General features: G+C 32.4%; 2 protein-coding genes across 5 annotated transcripts; one reads left to right on the top strand and one right to left on the bottom strand.

Annotated features, from left to right (window-relative positions):
- Window positions 1-2757: 2757 nt before the first annotated feature.
- Window positions 2758-4968, bottom strand: LOC18046660 (transcription termination factor MTERF15, mitochondrial). Its single transcript, XM_006440727.2, has one exon. It carries the CDS (start codon window positions 4884-4886, stop codon window positions 3537-3539), a length of 1350 nt encoding a protein of 449 aa, XP_006440790.1. The 5' UTR covers window positions 4887-4968; the 3' UTR covers window positions 2758-3536.
- Window positions 4969-6777: 1809 nt separating this feature from the next.
- LOC18046658 (RHOMBOID-like protein 12, mitochondrial) lies at window positions 6778-12260 on the top strand. 4 transcript variants are annotated; one of them, XM_024188577.1, is made up of 8 exons: window positions 6778-7269; window positions 8592-8712; window positions 9011-9130; window positions 10303-10413; window positions 10711-10755; window positions 11461-11565; window positions 11651-11692; window positions 12001-12260. In XM_024188577.1, exons 1-8 carry the CDS (start codon window positions 6938-6940, stop codon window positions 12088-12090), a joined length of 966 nt encoding a protein of 321 aa, XP_024044345.1. In that variant the 5' UTR covers window positions 6778-6937; the 3' UTR covers window positions 12091-12260. The 4 variants fall into 4 exon arrangements, with proteins under 4 accessions (XP_024044345.1, XP_006440789.1, XP_006440788.1 ...); XM_006440726.2 differs by having other exon boundaries at window positions 6779-7278; XM_006440725.2 differs by lacking the exon at window positions 10303-10413 and having other exon boundaries at window positions 6779-7278; window positions 12001-12257.
- Window positions 12261-14068: the final 1808 nt, after the last annotated feature.

Here is a 14068-nt window from a genome sequence, read left to right as displayed (position 1 = left end):
CTAAGCCCATTATTTACAAGAATTACCCAAGTACTTAAAAAGTATACTAAGTACCTAGGTATTTAAAAAGTTAAAAAATATACTAAGTAAATTACCTAAGGAAAAAATATTGACAAAATGTCTTACACAAATGACCTAGGTTCATTCTTTTCCAACAATGACCTAGGTACTAAGAAAGTTATAAATAAATTGTTTAAAGGCAAGAATAGACAAAATGCCTAAAGGTGTAACTCTATAAGAATGATTTAGGTATGTAGAAAGTAATGTGCCTATGGGTAAATATATGTTTTATAAAAGAACTCTTAGGGCCGATAAACATTTTATGTAATGCTCCACGAGACAAAAACATATTCTATGAAATAAATTTATAAACTACCATACATTCTACAGAATATGCCAAAAGGCACATATTTTACGTAAAGTGCCTACAGACAAATTTTTACAAATGAGTCGAAAGTAAATCTTTTTAAAAATGCCTTAGGTCTATTCTCTACTAGGGCCACTTACTTAGAAAATATAGTAAGTGCTTACGGTCAAAAACTTTATAAAATCTGCTTATTGCAAAATGTTGCAAAGTCAATATTTTTTGTGAGAAACCAATATAAGTGCCAAAATTAAGCTTAAAGGGCCCAAAATCAAGACAAATGTCCAAATAAGACCTGATATGAACAAGTCTCGACATATATTTATAGGTGTCTTCATGCATAGGCTTTGTGGATACATGCCACAGTGACAATGTCACATGTTATGATAATTTCTCCACCTTATGTTTCAAGTTGTTTAAATAAAGGTCAAAAGCCTCCCACATTTGAAGAGAATATATATAATGAGTACAAAAAATATGTCCACCACTCTAGATTTTTTTTTTTTTAGAAATTAAACAAAATGAACTGACTTGAGCCTTGAAAAAATTGTCACCAACACGCGGGCCCCCTTAATATTTTTTTTTAATGGAATAATTAACCATAAGAAAACACTTGATTTAAGGATACCCTTATCTTGAGAAGAGAATAAACCCAAAAGCTTGACTTAAAAAAAAGTCCAAAATACAAATTAATTACTGTCCATTGATAAAAAGTTTGCATCAACTGAATTAATATTGTGAAAAGCTACTAGGAGGATTATGAGAATTCAAGACAGTCATACCAGGTGTATGAAACAGCGCCAAGTTACACAAAATTATGGATATAACAACTTCATATAATGATATTTGAGACAAACACATACGGGATCAACAAGCGGGGACAGCCCTAAATATATATGGCACCAAATTGAAAACTGAAGCTAACACTCTTGAGACTTGAGAGCGGCTAAGAACAAGTTCATACAAGGTAAGTATATCCAATGAGTTTTTGGTAAAATAAAATTACATTTAAATGAACATGTGTGGCATGAGTGTAATAATTTTTAAAATATTGGGTAATATTTAGGAAATGGCAAGAGATAAAATGCTTGTTTTTTGTGCAGTAAAAAGAAAAGAAAAGAAATAAAATGGCAGAGGGGTTTTGATCACAACAGATTCATAGTACTCAAGATTGTAAAACATTCACCCACCTGTGCGTGTTTGACTCAAGGCAGTACCCTACCGTCCTCTACAAGCAAAGCAAAAAACACTCCCTTAGTTCCAAACAATTACTACAAAACCTCTCAATCAAAACTCAAAACCCCACCATCTTCATTCTCATTTTCACAAACACAAACAAAAATGCACAGGCTTCTCTTTTTCGAGCACCTTGCCTCAATTTTTTTCCAAAAAACCCACAAACATTTTCACTTTCTCTAATCCTTTCACTAGCCAACCGGCTCATGCTCAACCACCTTACGAAAACGTCCAAAACACCCCTTTGAGCTCTTTCCTTAAGCACCCATTTCACTCTACTCTTTCATTGAGGTCTCGTCAGCAGAGTCCTGCATTCAGAACTGACGCGTTTCTCTTCAACCCATTGCTTGCAGAGCAGTTTTTCAAGAGTTTGTTGACCACCCTGTTGAGGCAAAGCTTCTATGGTGCCAAAGTTTCCTGAACGAAGCTTCGAGATTTTTAGGTGCCGCCACTAAGATGGATCTTTCTTCTTGTGTATGTGGGAATGTTTGGTTGCTGCGAACTCCGAAGGATTGTATCAAAAGTTGCGATTTTTTGTAGCTGGTCTTTTCGTTTACGTTTTTTTTTTTTCATTCGGTTTCTCAGCTGCCAAACAGATTCAGAAATTGTTGTGTTGGCTGTGAAAATGGAAAGTTTGGGTTTTTTATTTTCTTTTTTTATCAAAAAAATGTTGAAAGATACTAAAATGAAGTTCAAACTTATTAATATTTGTTTTACTTTAAACTATTACATATTTTAAATATTGTTAAAAAGAAAAATAAATTATCACCCACGTCCATCTCGCCTTCACCAGCCGCTGCTGCAAGCAATTTCCGGGATCCTTTTGAACTTGAAACTTTGACTGTGAAGCTGTAGATGCTTATGCCTTTGGTAGCTTCAGCGACCAAGATTCCAATGCTACCAAAAATGACGTAAAAAAATGCACAGTGAATGCATAAGCAATATGGCTTTAGCATGATGTCCTGGTTTTAGAAAATGTAGCCCTCTTAAAATTAACATTATATAATCACTACATAATGATATAATGATAACATCAACATATTCCGACTTCATCTTTTTTTTTTTTGGGTTCTACCCATGATCACATATTCTCCCAAAGTTTTTTGTAGCGTTTTCATTCCTTTGGGGTAGATGCACTGATGCCCAGCATAACCATGTCAAGTGGTTTTACATTATTGCAGATGTAAAATAAACAAACAAAGACATCAAATGTATGCAAATAACAAGTAGGAATAGCCATAAGAATATTGGTCATCAAATTTACAACTCAAGCCGCTTTGCGAGACTTGAAAGCAGTATAGAACAGGTTCGAAAAGTCATATCCTATGAGTTAACGTTAATATATAATTATAAATTAAATCCGGCAGAAAAAAATTATAACCTCTTCAGGTTGCTGAGATCTACTAAGTTATTGGATTAGTGTCTCGAACCCTCAATATCTTGTTGGTGATGCAAAATTAGTCAGTGAGAATCCAGAACCAGTTTCTTCAACTTGTCAGTTTATGCAAGGAGACCAGAGCACTTGAAACTTATAAGTCAGAACCAATTGGTTCCATCAATCAGCTCGCTTGGTTCATATAGTGCCTTAACAGCTCAACCACATAATGGCTTTGTGTTTAACCAGAATGAAAACACCACCTGATCTTCTTTCACCCCAATATAATTAGATTTGGAGAAAATAGGCATTTAATTTGTAGTTTCCAAGGCCATTCACGGTCCATTCTCAAAGCAATGTGAAAAGTAATTTCCAAAATCAATTCCATTGACTTCAGAACGTACTTTCCACATTCAAGGCCATTTCTTTAACAGGCACCTGAAGAACTGTTGTCATGTCATGGACATGTTGCCCCATCATGTCAACAGAGGAAAACTACCATTCGAATTTCCAACTTGGACAATGAAGAATGAATGATAATCAGAAGTAAGCCCCTCTACATCAAACCAGTGTTTCCATGAAAGCCTTCATGTTTCTTACATCTTCTTTTGACTCTGGGTAACTTGGTGGTTTAAAAAGCTTCCACAGTCCCACCGGATGTCGGCTCTTAACTTCACCTCCTGAAAATCTCCCATACAATTTTTCACACTCGGGATAAGGCTTTACATATAGATTATAGAATCTGAGTCTACTGGGTTTTATCAGATCCTTCAACCCGACCTCAGAACCAAGCCCACCTTTTCCTCTCAAATACCCAATCACATTGTATCGAGGAACAATATGTTTGTCAAAATTCACTCCCAAAAACTCTGGCACCTCCACCAAGCAATGAACATTGAATTTCATTCTGTGCACTAAGAACTCAATCTTCTTCTCAATGTCTTCTATCCTATATGTCATCACTCTCGGCTCTTTCCATAGAACCTTAAAAGCTTCTCTACGAATCAACCCGTGTTTGCATAAGCAATCAACTCTCAATTTCACTTCAAATCCAGCTCTAAATGCTCCCTCCCCAAAAATTTTCCACTTTATTGGCTCCCTGCATTTCAAAGACCTTAACAGCTCTAGACACCGAGAAAACTCCCCTAACTCCATGCTTAGTACCCTTGGCTCTCTAACAATCTCTTTCCTAATCATATCTTCACCAAAACCCCAATGACAAAACTCGTCAAGCAACGGTTTTAACCTATCTTCAACATCAAATCCTATAACCGCAGGAAAAAAACTAAAAATTCGTTCAATCCCTTCCCCAGAAATTCCAATTCCCTCAAAGAATTCAATTTTCCTACAAACTTCACCTTCATTCATCAAAATCACCCTAGGAAACTCCTCTAAAACCCTATTTAAAGTACCCTCACTAAACCCCAAACCCTTCAAAACCTTCATAGTATGAAAAACCCCATCTGGGTCTATCTCAAATCTTCTTGAAAGCTCCAAAAAGTTCCTAACCACTAATGGAGACAAACCCAAATCCCCAAATTTTAGAACACCCACTTCCCATTTCTTCAAGAATTGAACATCTAAAACCCCGGGACAGTCATTGATCAATGAAACAAGGGACTTCTGAGTAATCTTAAATGACAAGAGAATGCTCAAAGACTTGTCAAGGTCATTCAAATTGTTTGAATTCAATAAAAACTGATTCTTTGAAATGAAACTGTGGAGCTGAGAGGGAGGAAAACCGTACCTTTGGAGAAGATTTGCAAGGGAAATTTGCATCCTGTAATTGGTTTTTTCATTGGAAAATGAAAGTTTCAGAATTTGGGAATTATAAGGTTTTGTAGAAAAGAAAAAACGGTTTTTAGCAAAGACGCGATGACGAGTCGTTCTGTTTATCAATGTGAAGGCCATTGGAGATGGCAGCAACTTCCGAGCTGTGTTTGATTTTGTATCGACAGGTGGCTCTATTGTTACTGCATACTGGCCGGTGAAGGTCTCGTAATTCAAAAGTTCTGAACAAAGTACAAACAAGTGATTATTCATGAAAAAAAAAATTATTTATTTATTTATTATTGCTATAATTATTTTCTTTTTGTGAAAAGAAATAGAAGTGTCCTATAAAAGAAAGAGAGATTGTCAATTTCTCTTCTACTGTAATCAACATATATTATTTTCTCCCCTGTTATTTTTATAATGGCCAAAAATTCCTTTAATAGTATAAGTTTACAATATTATCCTTATTTTTAACTACTCTTTTATTTATATTTATTATAAATTAAATAAATCATATGAATAGAAACTAAATAAAAAATTAAGCATTAAAAACAAAAAATATATGTTTTGATATGAATAAAAAAATTAATAATAATTTTTTATACTTATTTATTTTGTGAATTTTTTTTTATAATAAATATATAAGAAAATTATTAGTAAAATGATAAAAAAATTATTATAAGAAAACTTGAACGACAAATAAAAATTTATTATAAGATAAATAATAAAATATTTTGCCTATACGTTTTACATTTAATTTTAAAATATTACAAAATATTTATTATAAGAAAATATTCACAAAATAAATAATTACAAGAAAAAGTTTTATTATTAATTTTTTTGCTCATATCAAAACATATATTTCTTGTTTTTAATACTTAATTTTTTTTATTTAGTTTCTATTTATGTAATTTATTTAATTTATAATAAATATAAATAAAAGAGTAGTTAAAAATAAGGATAATATTGTAAACTTATGCTGTCAATGAGGTTTTTGGCTATTATGAAAATAAAAAGGGGATAAATGGTATATGTTAATTACTGTAGGGGAGAAAGTGACAATTCCCCATAAAAGAAATCTATTTTGCCTCGTGTCTATTTGGTATGATTTATTTAATCCTTATAAGTATTTATTTAATTATATAAATTCTTATAATAATTTTTGTTATTATTTATTTTTTAATAGAGTTTTTAGAGCTTAAATAAATTATTTTGTCTTTGCTAGTTAAAACTTAAATTTTGGGCTTTTGAGTGTAAAGGTTGAAAAATTATTTTTAAATGTTAAAATATCTAAAATATCCTCTACTTATTTAACAATCTTATTTTACCTCTGTTTGGTACAATTTTTAAGTAGAACTTATTTAAATAGAGCTTTTGTTAGTAGAGCTTTTACTAAAAAAAATTTAGTTATTTGATTGTCAATAAAAAATTTTATTAAAAATTTATAAAATTACTTTAATAGGTAAGTTTTTTAAAGTTATATTATGTAAACAATAAATAAGATTATTAAATAAGTAAATAATATTTTAGATATTTTGACATTTAAAAATAAAGGTAAAATAACTTATTTAAGTTTCAAAAATTCTATTAAAAATAATTAAATAATAACAAAAATTATGATAAGAGCTTATGAGATTAAATAAGTACTCATGACCATTAAATATATCATACCAAATAAATACTTTATTCTTTTCATAATATAACTTTAAAAAATTTACTTATTAAAATAATTTCATAAATTTTTAATAAACGTTCTTATTAACAACCAAACAACTAAAATTTTTTAGATAAAAATTCTAATTATAAAAACCATATTAATAAAATCTCTACTTAAAAAACTGTATCAAATTGTTATTTTTAGTTGGGTTATTTTATTTTATTTTTTAGTTTCATTTTGTTTATCTTTATACAGCCTCAATAAAAGTATTAAATAGATGTAAATATAATTATGTTCAAAATTAGCATTTATTTACCTTAACCATTTGATCTTATTTACAGAAAATTTAGTACAAATTCATATTTAATCAGAATAGTAAAACATCACTCTGCTTCTGTGTTTTGATTCCAGTACCCTCCTCTACAAGCAAAGCAAAAAATACTCCCTCAAATCCAAAACAAACACAAAACCTTTCTCTGAGTCTGAAAAATCCACCATTTTCTTTCTCCACTACCAGAAAAAGAAAAAGAAAATGCAGAGGCTTCTCTCTCTCAAGCAACTTGCCTCAAAATCAAATTTCCTCAAAAATCCCACCAATTTCACTTTCTCTAAACCTTTCACTTGCCACCCAAATGTCCAAAAACGCCCTCTGAGATCTTTCTCTAAACACCCATTTCACCCTACTTTTTCATGGAGGTCTCAGCAGAGTCTTTCACTCAAAACTCACGCGTTTCTCTTCAACCCATTACTTGCAAGGCGGTTCTTCACGAGTTTGTTGAGTTCCCAGCTGAGGAAAAGCTTCTTTGATGGGAAAGTTTTGTTCTTTAGAGCTCAATTTCCTGAACGAAGCTTTGCGTCTTTTAGGTATCGCTGGTAAGGTGCCACTCTCCTTTTGTTTTCTCGCGGGTGTGTTTTTTACTGAGAAAGTCTGAGGGAGTGTATCAAAAGTTGATATTTTAACTAATTGATCATTTCTTTTTCTTTAATCTTTTACTTTCCTCTAGCTTTCTCGGCTGCCAAACAAATTCAGTAATTGTATTCATTTTGAGTTTATTTTTAATTATTATTTGAGTGTTGAGAGTAAAGCGGTGAAAAGTTAGAAGAGGACAGCACGTGCCATTAGGAAATATGACAATCGTACAAACAGTGGTTTCCTTTTAAGTGTTAACTGACATTGTTGTTTTACTTCATCTAACCAAAAGCTTCTGCTTTCTTTTCCAAAACTTCATCTTTCCCTCTGTGAATTCTTTTTTCTCTATTGGATATTCAAAATAAATTTGTATTTGGAATATTAATAGGCAGTTCAAGTTAAGATAATAACTGGTGTACTTGAGCTTTATATTTGGATTTTTGCTGCGTGTTTGCTGCGCTGCTATCTTTTTTGGTTTCTGAATTCTGGTACCATGATCAAATGTAACAATCCTTCTGTACATTTTGTAATAGAAATATATGTAATGGCACAACGATTGCTTCTTTCAGAACTGATTGTAAACACTATATGCACTTGATATATGTGTGTATTTATTTGTCTGTATTCAAATTTCTAATTTGTTTTTCCTTTTTATTTTTGAGGAGTCGATGAGTGACATGCACTGCAAATTGTGTTTCTGTTGGAACGATGAATATGAGCGTAAAGAATCACACTGTGTTTAGCATTTCTTAGATCTTTTTCTTGGTATCAAGCGTCAGTCAGGATTGTTCAACTGTAATCCTGATTCTAGCTTGCTACTCTTTAATGCTATAATGTTAACATTGTCTGAAGCCTTGTTAACTAATTTCCTTTATAAGATAGTTAAAAAATAAATAAATTATTCAATGACAATCCTAAAGTTTAATTGGTAGACTTGGTCTTCTGAAGAAAGACAGGCTCAATCTCGTATTGTGATAAGTTGTCCTTCAACACTTTGAATTAACATTAAAATTTCTGATCACTTAATGCTCTGAGCTCCTTAACTTTGGATAATGTATTTAGTTAATGAGTAATGCAATATGTTCCTTCCCCTCATACTCTGGTAGTTTGTGTGGTGGCCTTTTATCATGTATCTGCCATTTTCTCTTCCCTTGTCATCTCTTCAATTGAGCTAAGGGAGTGGCAAGCAGTCTCTTTTATGTTGCTTTTCATTTGAATACAGTAGAATACCCATCATACTTCTGATGTGTAAATTTATTTCATTTCCTGTTTACAGGAGATCATGGTTGCGACAGTATGGCTCTAGTGAAGTTGTTTATGGCTTGATTATAGCTAATACTGCTGTATTCATGTTATGGCGTATTGCAGATCCCAAGTTTATGGCGAATAACTTTACTGTAAGTCCTTCAGTTAGATTTAACCCAATAATAAAAAAATATAGCTTTTGTTTGTAGAACCCCTCTTGTATTGTCAAGATGCACTGTCTTTTAAGGTGCTGGATCCATGAAGCAAACCTAAGACAATTTCTTTTAGCATTGTAATTATAGCAATTTTAGTTGTGTATGATGCTGGGCTGAGGATTTAGAAGGCATACCAATCAGAATGGAACTTTTAGAAAATGCGGTGTCTTAATATAATAATATTCCGAATTTTCAATTTTATTTTATCCTAACTTATTGATGTTTCTCTAAGCAGATTTCATTAGACAACTTTTTGAGTGGACGTTTGCACACGTTGATAACTTCAGCATTCAGTCATATTGATGTGGAACACATTGTGTCCAACATGATTGGACTTTACTTCTTCGGGATGAGTGTATGTAGCATATCTTTTAATCTATTATTTGGTTCAACTTTTATATTTCTTTCTCCTATTTAACACTGACAAAGCTCCTTCAGTTTAGTTGGTTTTTTCATGTTTCAAACCTTATCATACAGTTAGATAAAGGTCACCTAGATAATGAATTTTACAAGAGTGAGTTAATTCAAGAAGCTATCTTTTGTCTTTACACCTTTATTAGGATATACAGAGACCATCATTAAAACCTCGATAAACTAATAGCATTGCAAGCAAGAAAAAATTATTAATTATGCGAATATTAATTAATTGAAATATTATTTTGCAAAACCTATTACTTAATTGAGGTTATAATTTATCGAGGTTTTATACTCTCTAGAAACAATGAATTGGGATAGTTAGATATCTTTGCATCTAATCATTTAAAATGATGGCTTATATCTGTTAATTCCCACGGTCAATGCATCTAGGCAGGGACATTTGATTCTGAGTCTTCATTTAGTACAAGAATTCTTAAATTGAAATAAGTTATAAAATGGACATGATTCACTTTAATGGGGAAGCTTTTTGGCTTCAATTATAGGTTTTATGCTGGAGCCTTCGCATAAAACCTTCATTTAACTTTTTTTTTTATTTAAATTTTTTGGGTTGCATGAAAAAACATATTTTCTTAAAAATTAGGAAAATAAATTGCTGAAACTCATTTGGGAATTTGAGAAAGAAGGAAAACCATGCAAATCATTAGAGTTACAGTTGTTATTATCTGGTTAGACTTCAATTAGTACATAATATTGTCTGTTTCCTATGGAACATGTTAAGTTATATTTTGAAATGATATTGAATTATTTCTGGTATGTTTGACTATCATTATCCTTTCCATTTTCCCTAAACTGCTTGAATTTAAATCTTCAGTTGATTAGCCATTTTACTTGTTGGTAAGAACATTTATGTCTTTGTAAGACATTGTAACAGTGACTGTGAGTGGATACATGGTAGTAGGATAAAAACTATAATTTGAAAGGCAGTTAAAGGATTTAGCCAGCTAATATTACTCTTTGCTGCCTTTTGCATGCAAATCAACATTCATTACACCTCCAATGCATGTTTGGGCAGCTTGAATTAGCTTTCTTGAGCTAGTTTGTAAAACGCTGAGTTTTCTCTTCTTGATACAAGTGTTCTGCATTGGGCAGATTGGAAGAACCCTTGGACCTGAATATTTACTGAAGTTGTATATGGCGGGGGCAATTGGTGGTTCAGTATTCTATCTAGTGTACCATGCATTTTTGGCTATGTCATCAAAGGTACAATGGTTTCAAAAATGATTTGAATATCCACTAAGGTACCATGCGATGCTGAAACATAGGATTAGTCGTTTGTGTAAGCTAATGTATGATAAAATGTGCTACATCTCTGATGGATAAAATCTGACCTTGATTGTCCAGTGCCTTTTTAATTTATCAGTAGTAGGAAAGATCTTGTATTTGGTTCCCTGGAATTCAAATGTGGACTTTCATAAGGAGTTGTACTTATGGCTACTTTCTTAGATCTGTTGATGAACCACTGTCCTTTAGCTTACTCGCATTTTATGCTATTTGCAGCGGCAAGGTATGTGGGTGGTGGACCCTTCCAGGACTCCAGCATTGGTAAGATTTTGGACTTCTTAACTACAAAGCACTCTAATTATTCAGAGTAGGCAACTGGATGAATGTGATGCCTTGTCCTGTTCTGTCTTTTGAAATCAATAAAAAATTTAGAAGGTGTTCTTTGTCTCATAATGATAATTCCTGCAATCCATTCTGACCATATTTCTGAAATCAGTGAGAATTCATCATGAATTCAGCCCCCTTTTTTTTATGGGTACCAGTTCTTCTCTTTTTGCATGTATTTGGAAAATGACAACTGATTTTCACGCGATAGATTTCCACCTTTTTATTTTCTGAGGAATTTTAAAAAATTATGTCGTTCTAAAGAGCTTTATTATTTCTGAATATCTTTTTTTGGTCTTTATTACAAATTTATCTAATTGTCCACTTAATTTTGGATATTTGTTTCATATATTTCGTTTGTCTATTATTATCATATAACAATTAGAAGAGTAGACTTTCTGTGATCATCTTGGTGGTGCTCCTAAATAAAAGCAGTGTTTGCCCTCGTTCTTTGCTTACCATGTTGAATGCATTTCCGAGGTTATGTTTGTTTGATAGAAGACGAAGGAAAGCATTAAAAATTTAAGTTATTTCACCGATTCCTATCGGTAATTCTGTTTTTGCACCTTCTAGATATATAAATGGAGCACTAGTTTGAGATTAAAATACACTTGACTTAGGTGTTCTACTTGTGTCGTTTAGGGGGCAAGCGGGGCTGTAAATGCTATCATGCTGCTTGATATATTCCTGAATCCAAAGGCTACGCTCTATTTTGATTTTTTTATACCTGTTCCTGCCTTTTTACTGGTAAGTTCGCTTGTAACTTACATCAGCAATGACATGATTGTTTGAGGTTGATTTTAACATCTATTTATATTGCTTTGTTTTATAGGGGGTGTTTCTAATTGGGAAGGATATGCTAAGGATAATAGAGGTATGTTTGTTATCTTTCTCTGGCTCTATGGTTCATGAAACATATTTCCTTAATTAATGAAACTTAATGTTATTTAAAATGGTCAACTATGAGGTATGTTGCAAAGCAGTGCAAAATTTTCCACTTTTAGAACCAAGATGCCTTTTCTTCCCAAGCTGTGATTTGTGAAACATAAATACGCATATGCAGATTTACTTGCACTAACATTTTTCGACAGTGACCTCACTAAATCAAGGTCTTTCAATGCATAGGCCATACCATGAATAAAGATTGATGTGAATTTAATGGATAGAATTGTTTCATTACAGGGGAATAGTAACATCTCTGGGTCAGCTCATTTGGGGGGTGCTGCTGTTGCAGCTTTAGCTTGGGCACGAATCAGAAGGAGAGGATTTTAAATCGGTTGATCTGCTAACTCTTATTAGTTCTTGTAAACGAGCTGTTGCAGCAGCAGCTACAGTACTGGGTCGAATTAAAAGAAGAGGTTTGAATTACTGGTGGATATGCCAATTATTTAATTTACCATACAGAGTGAAAATTAAAAATTGATACAGCCTTCTCTGCAGTATGTTTATTTCTTTCCTATGGTCCCTAGATTCGTTTAAAAAATTGATATGGCTTCTTAGGCTTAAAAGTGTGAATAACAACTGGGTTCACCTGCATTTCATCTTCAAAAATTCAAAAAAAGAAAAAGAAAGAAAAAATCATTAGTCATAACCTAGGTTGAGAAAATTGAAATTGCTTCTGAATCTTGGGAATAGTGATTGATAATATATATATATATATATATAGAAAAAGACAATTGTTTTTGCCTTAGCTGTTAAACATACATACAATGCTTGCTCGTCGCTTAATAATTTGACACAAAGCAGATAAAAAGATATGCAACTTTAATATGAAACCAGCCAGCCATAACTTGGGTATCTCTTTAAACAGAAGCAGAGCAGAGCAGAGCAGCGGCTCCTTTAAACAAAATTGTCGGCATGAACTTATGCAAAAGCCCAGGCATTAAGTGCAGCATTTATACAGTGAAGCTTGTTAAAGCAATTCATCAACTCCTTTCAGTTTTCCTTTACGAGATACGCTGCTGAGTCTACTCTCTAGGGAACAGGGTCTAAGATAAGGGCTCTGTCTGGAAAAATGCATATAATAAGTCAGCCGCTGTTTAATTAATTAATAGCCAGTTTGCACGTACCATCATCAACCATATGAATCTTAATTATGCACAGAGGAAGAGCATGCGTAGGCAGGAACAGGATCCCTTTTGGCCACTCTTTGTCGTTTGTTTGTTGTTCCTTCTTCCTATGATTTTTGAGAGGGGATGAAAAATTTTTGAACTCTTCACTTTTCTTGAAATTTAAACTTAAGTAATACACTAAATAAAACTAATTGAACACCACAATACAAACATTATTGAATCAATTAACAACACGAGACAAGTAAATAGCAGGGTGTTTTTATTAAAATTAGATTTTGGTGTGGGTGAGTGTGACAATTCGTGATAATATTACAAGATTGGCCCCTAAATACTATGGCAAATCCATTTATCAATGGGTAATTTTTAAAAACCTCCCCTGAGGTTTGAGCTTGTTGCAAGTAGATGGCGAGAATTTGTTTATTTATAAAAAATCCCCTACCGTCAGTTAACTTTAACATTGACCGTTAGTTGACCGTGCAAAGACAATATTACCCTTAACAACAGTTTGTAAACGGAAATAACTAAAAAAAATTAAAATTGTTGGTGCAAAAAGTACAAACCTTCTTTTTTGACAATTTTATCCTTGTCAATTTCAAAGATTTACAATATCATAGGTAAAGATTATAACTATTTTATTTTCAAGTTTTTAATTTTATCTTTTTTGTATGAACTTTAAAAAAATATCAATAATTTAAAGAGGATTTTTTAAATTTTAAATTTTATCTTTCTTGTAGGAACTTTAAGAAAATATTAATAATTTAAATAGGATAAAATAACCAATAATTTTAATTTTTTTTTAGTTATTTTTATCTACAAACTGTTGTTAAGGGTAATATTATCTTTGCACAGTCAACTAACGGTCAATATTAAAATTAACTGACAGTAAAAGATTTTTTACAAATAAATAAATTCTCGCCATTTATTTGCAACAAGTCCAAACCTCATGGGAGGTTTTTAAAAATTATCCATTTATCAATCTACAAGCAAGTACGACGGTCACACGTCAAAGCGTTCTGAGTTTGACACCTGTCTCTCTAGCCTTCTTTGAGGTCCACGTTAGCTTTATGTACCAAGCTCCTCTGGCCCCATCCCACAAAAGAACCCTATATCAAGCCATTCTCTACGCGACACGTGTCCCGTCAGCGTGTTTTTAATTTCCATCTCACCCATCAGAATTA

The sequence above is a fragment of the Citrus clementina genome, unplaced genomic scaffold (genome assembly GCF_000493195.1).
Source record: "Citrus clementina cultivar Clemenules unplaced genomic scaffold, Citrus_clementina_v1.0 scaffold_3, whole genome shotgun sequence".
NCBI classification, from domain to species: domain Eukaryota; kingdom Viridiplantae; phylum Streptophyta; class Magnoliopsida; order Sapindales; family Rutaceae; genus Citrus; species Citrus x clementina.
This window is presented reverse-complemented; position numbering and strand designations above follow the sequence as displayed.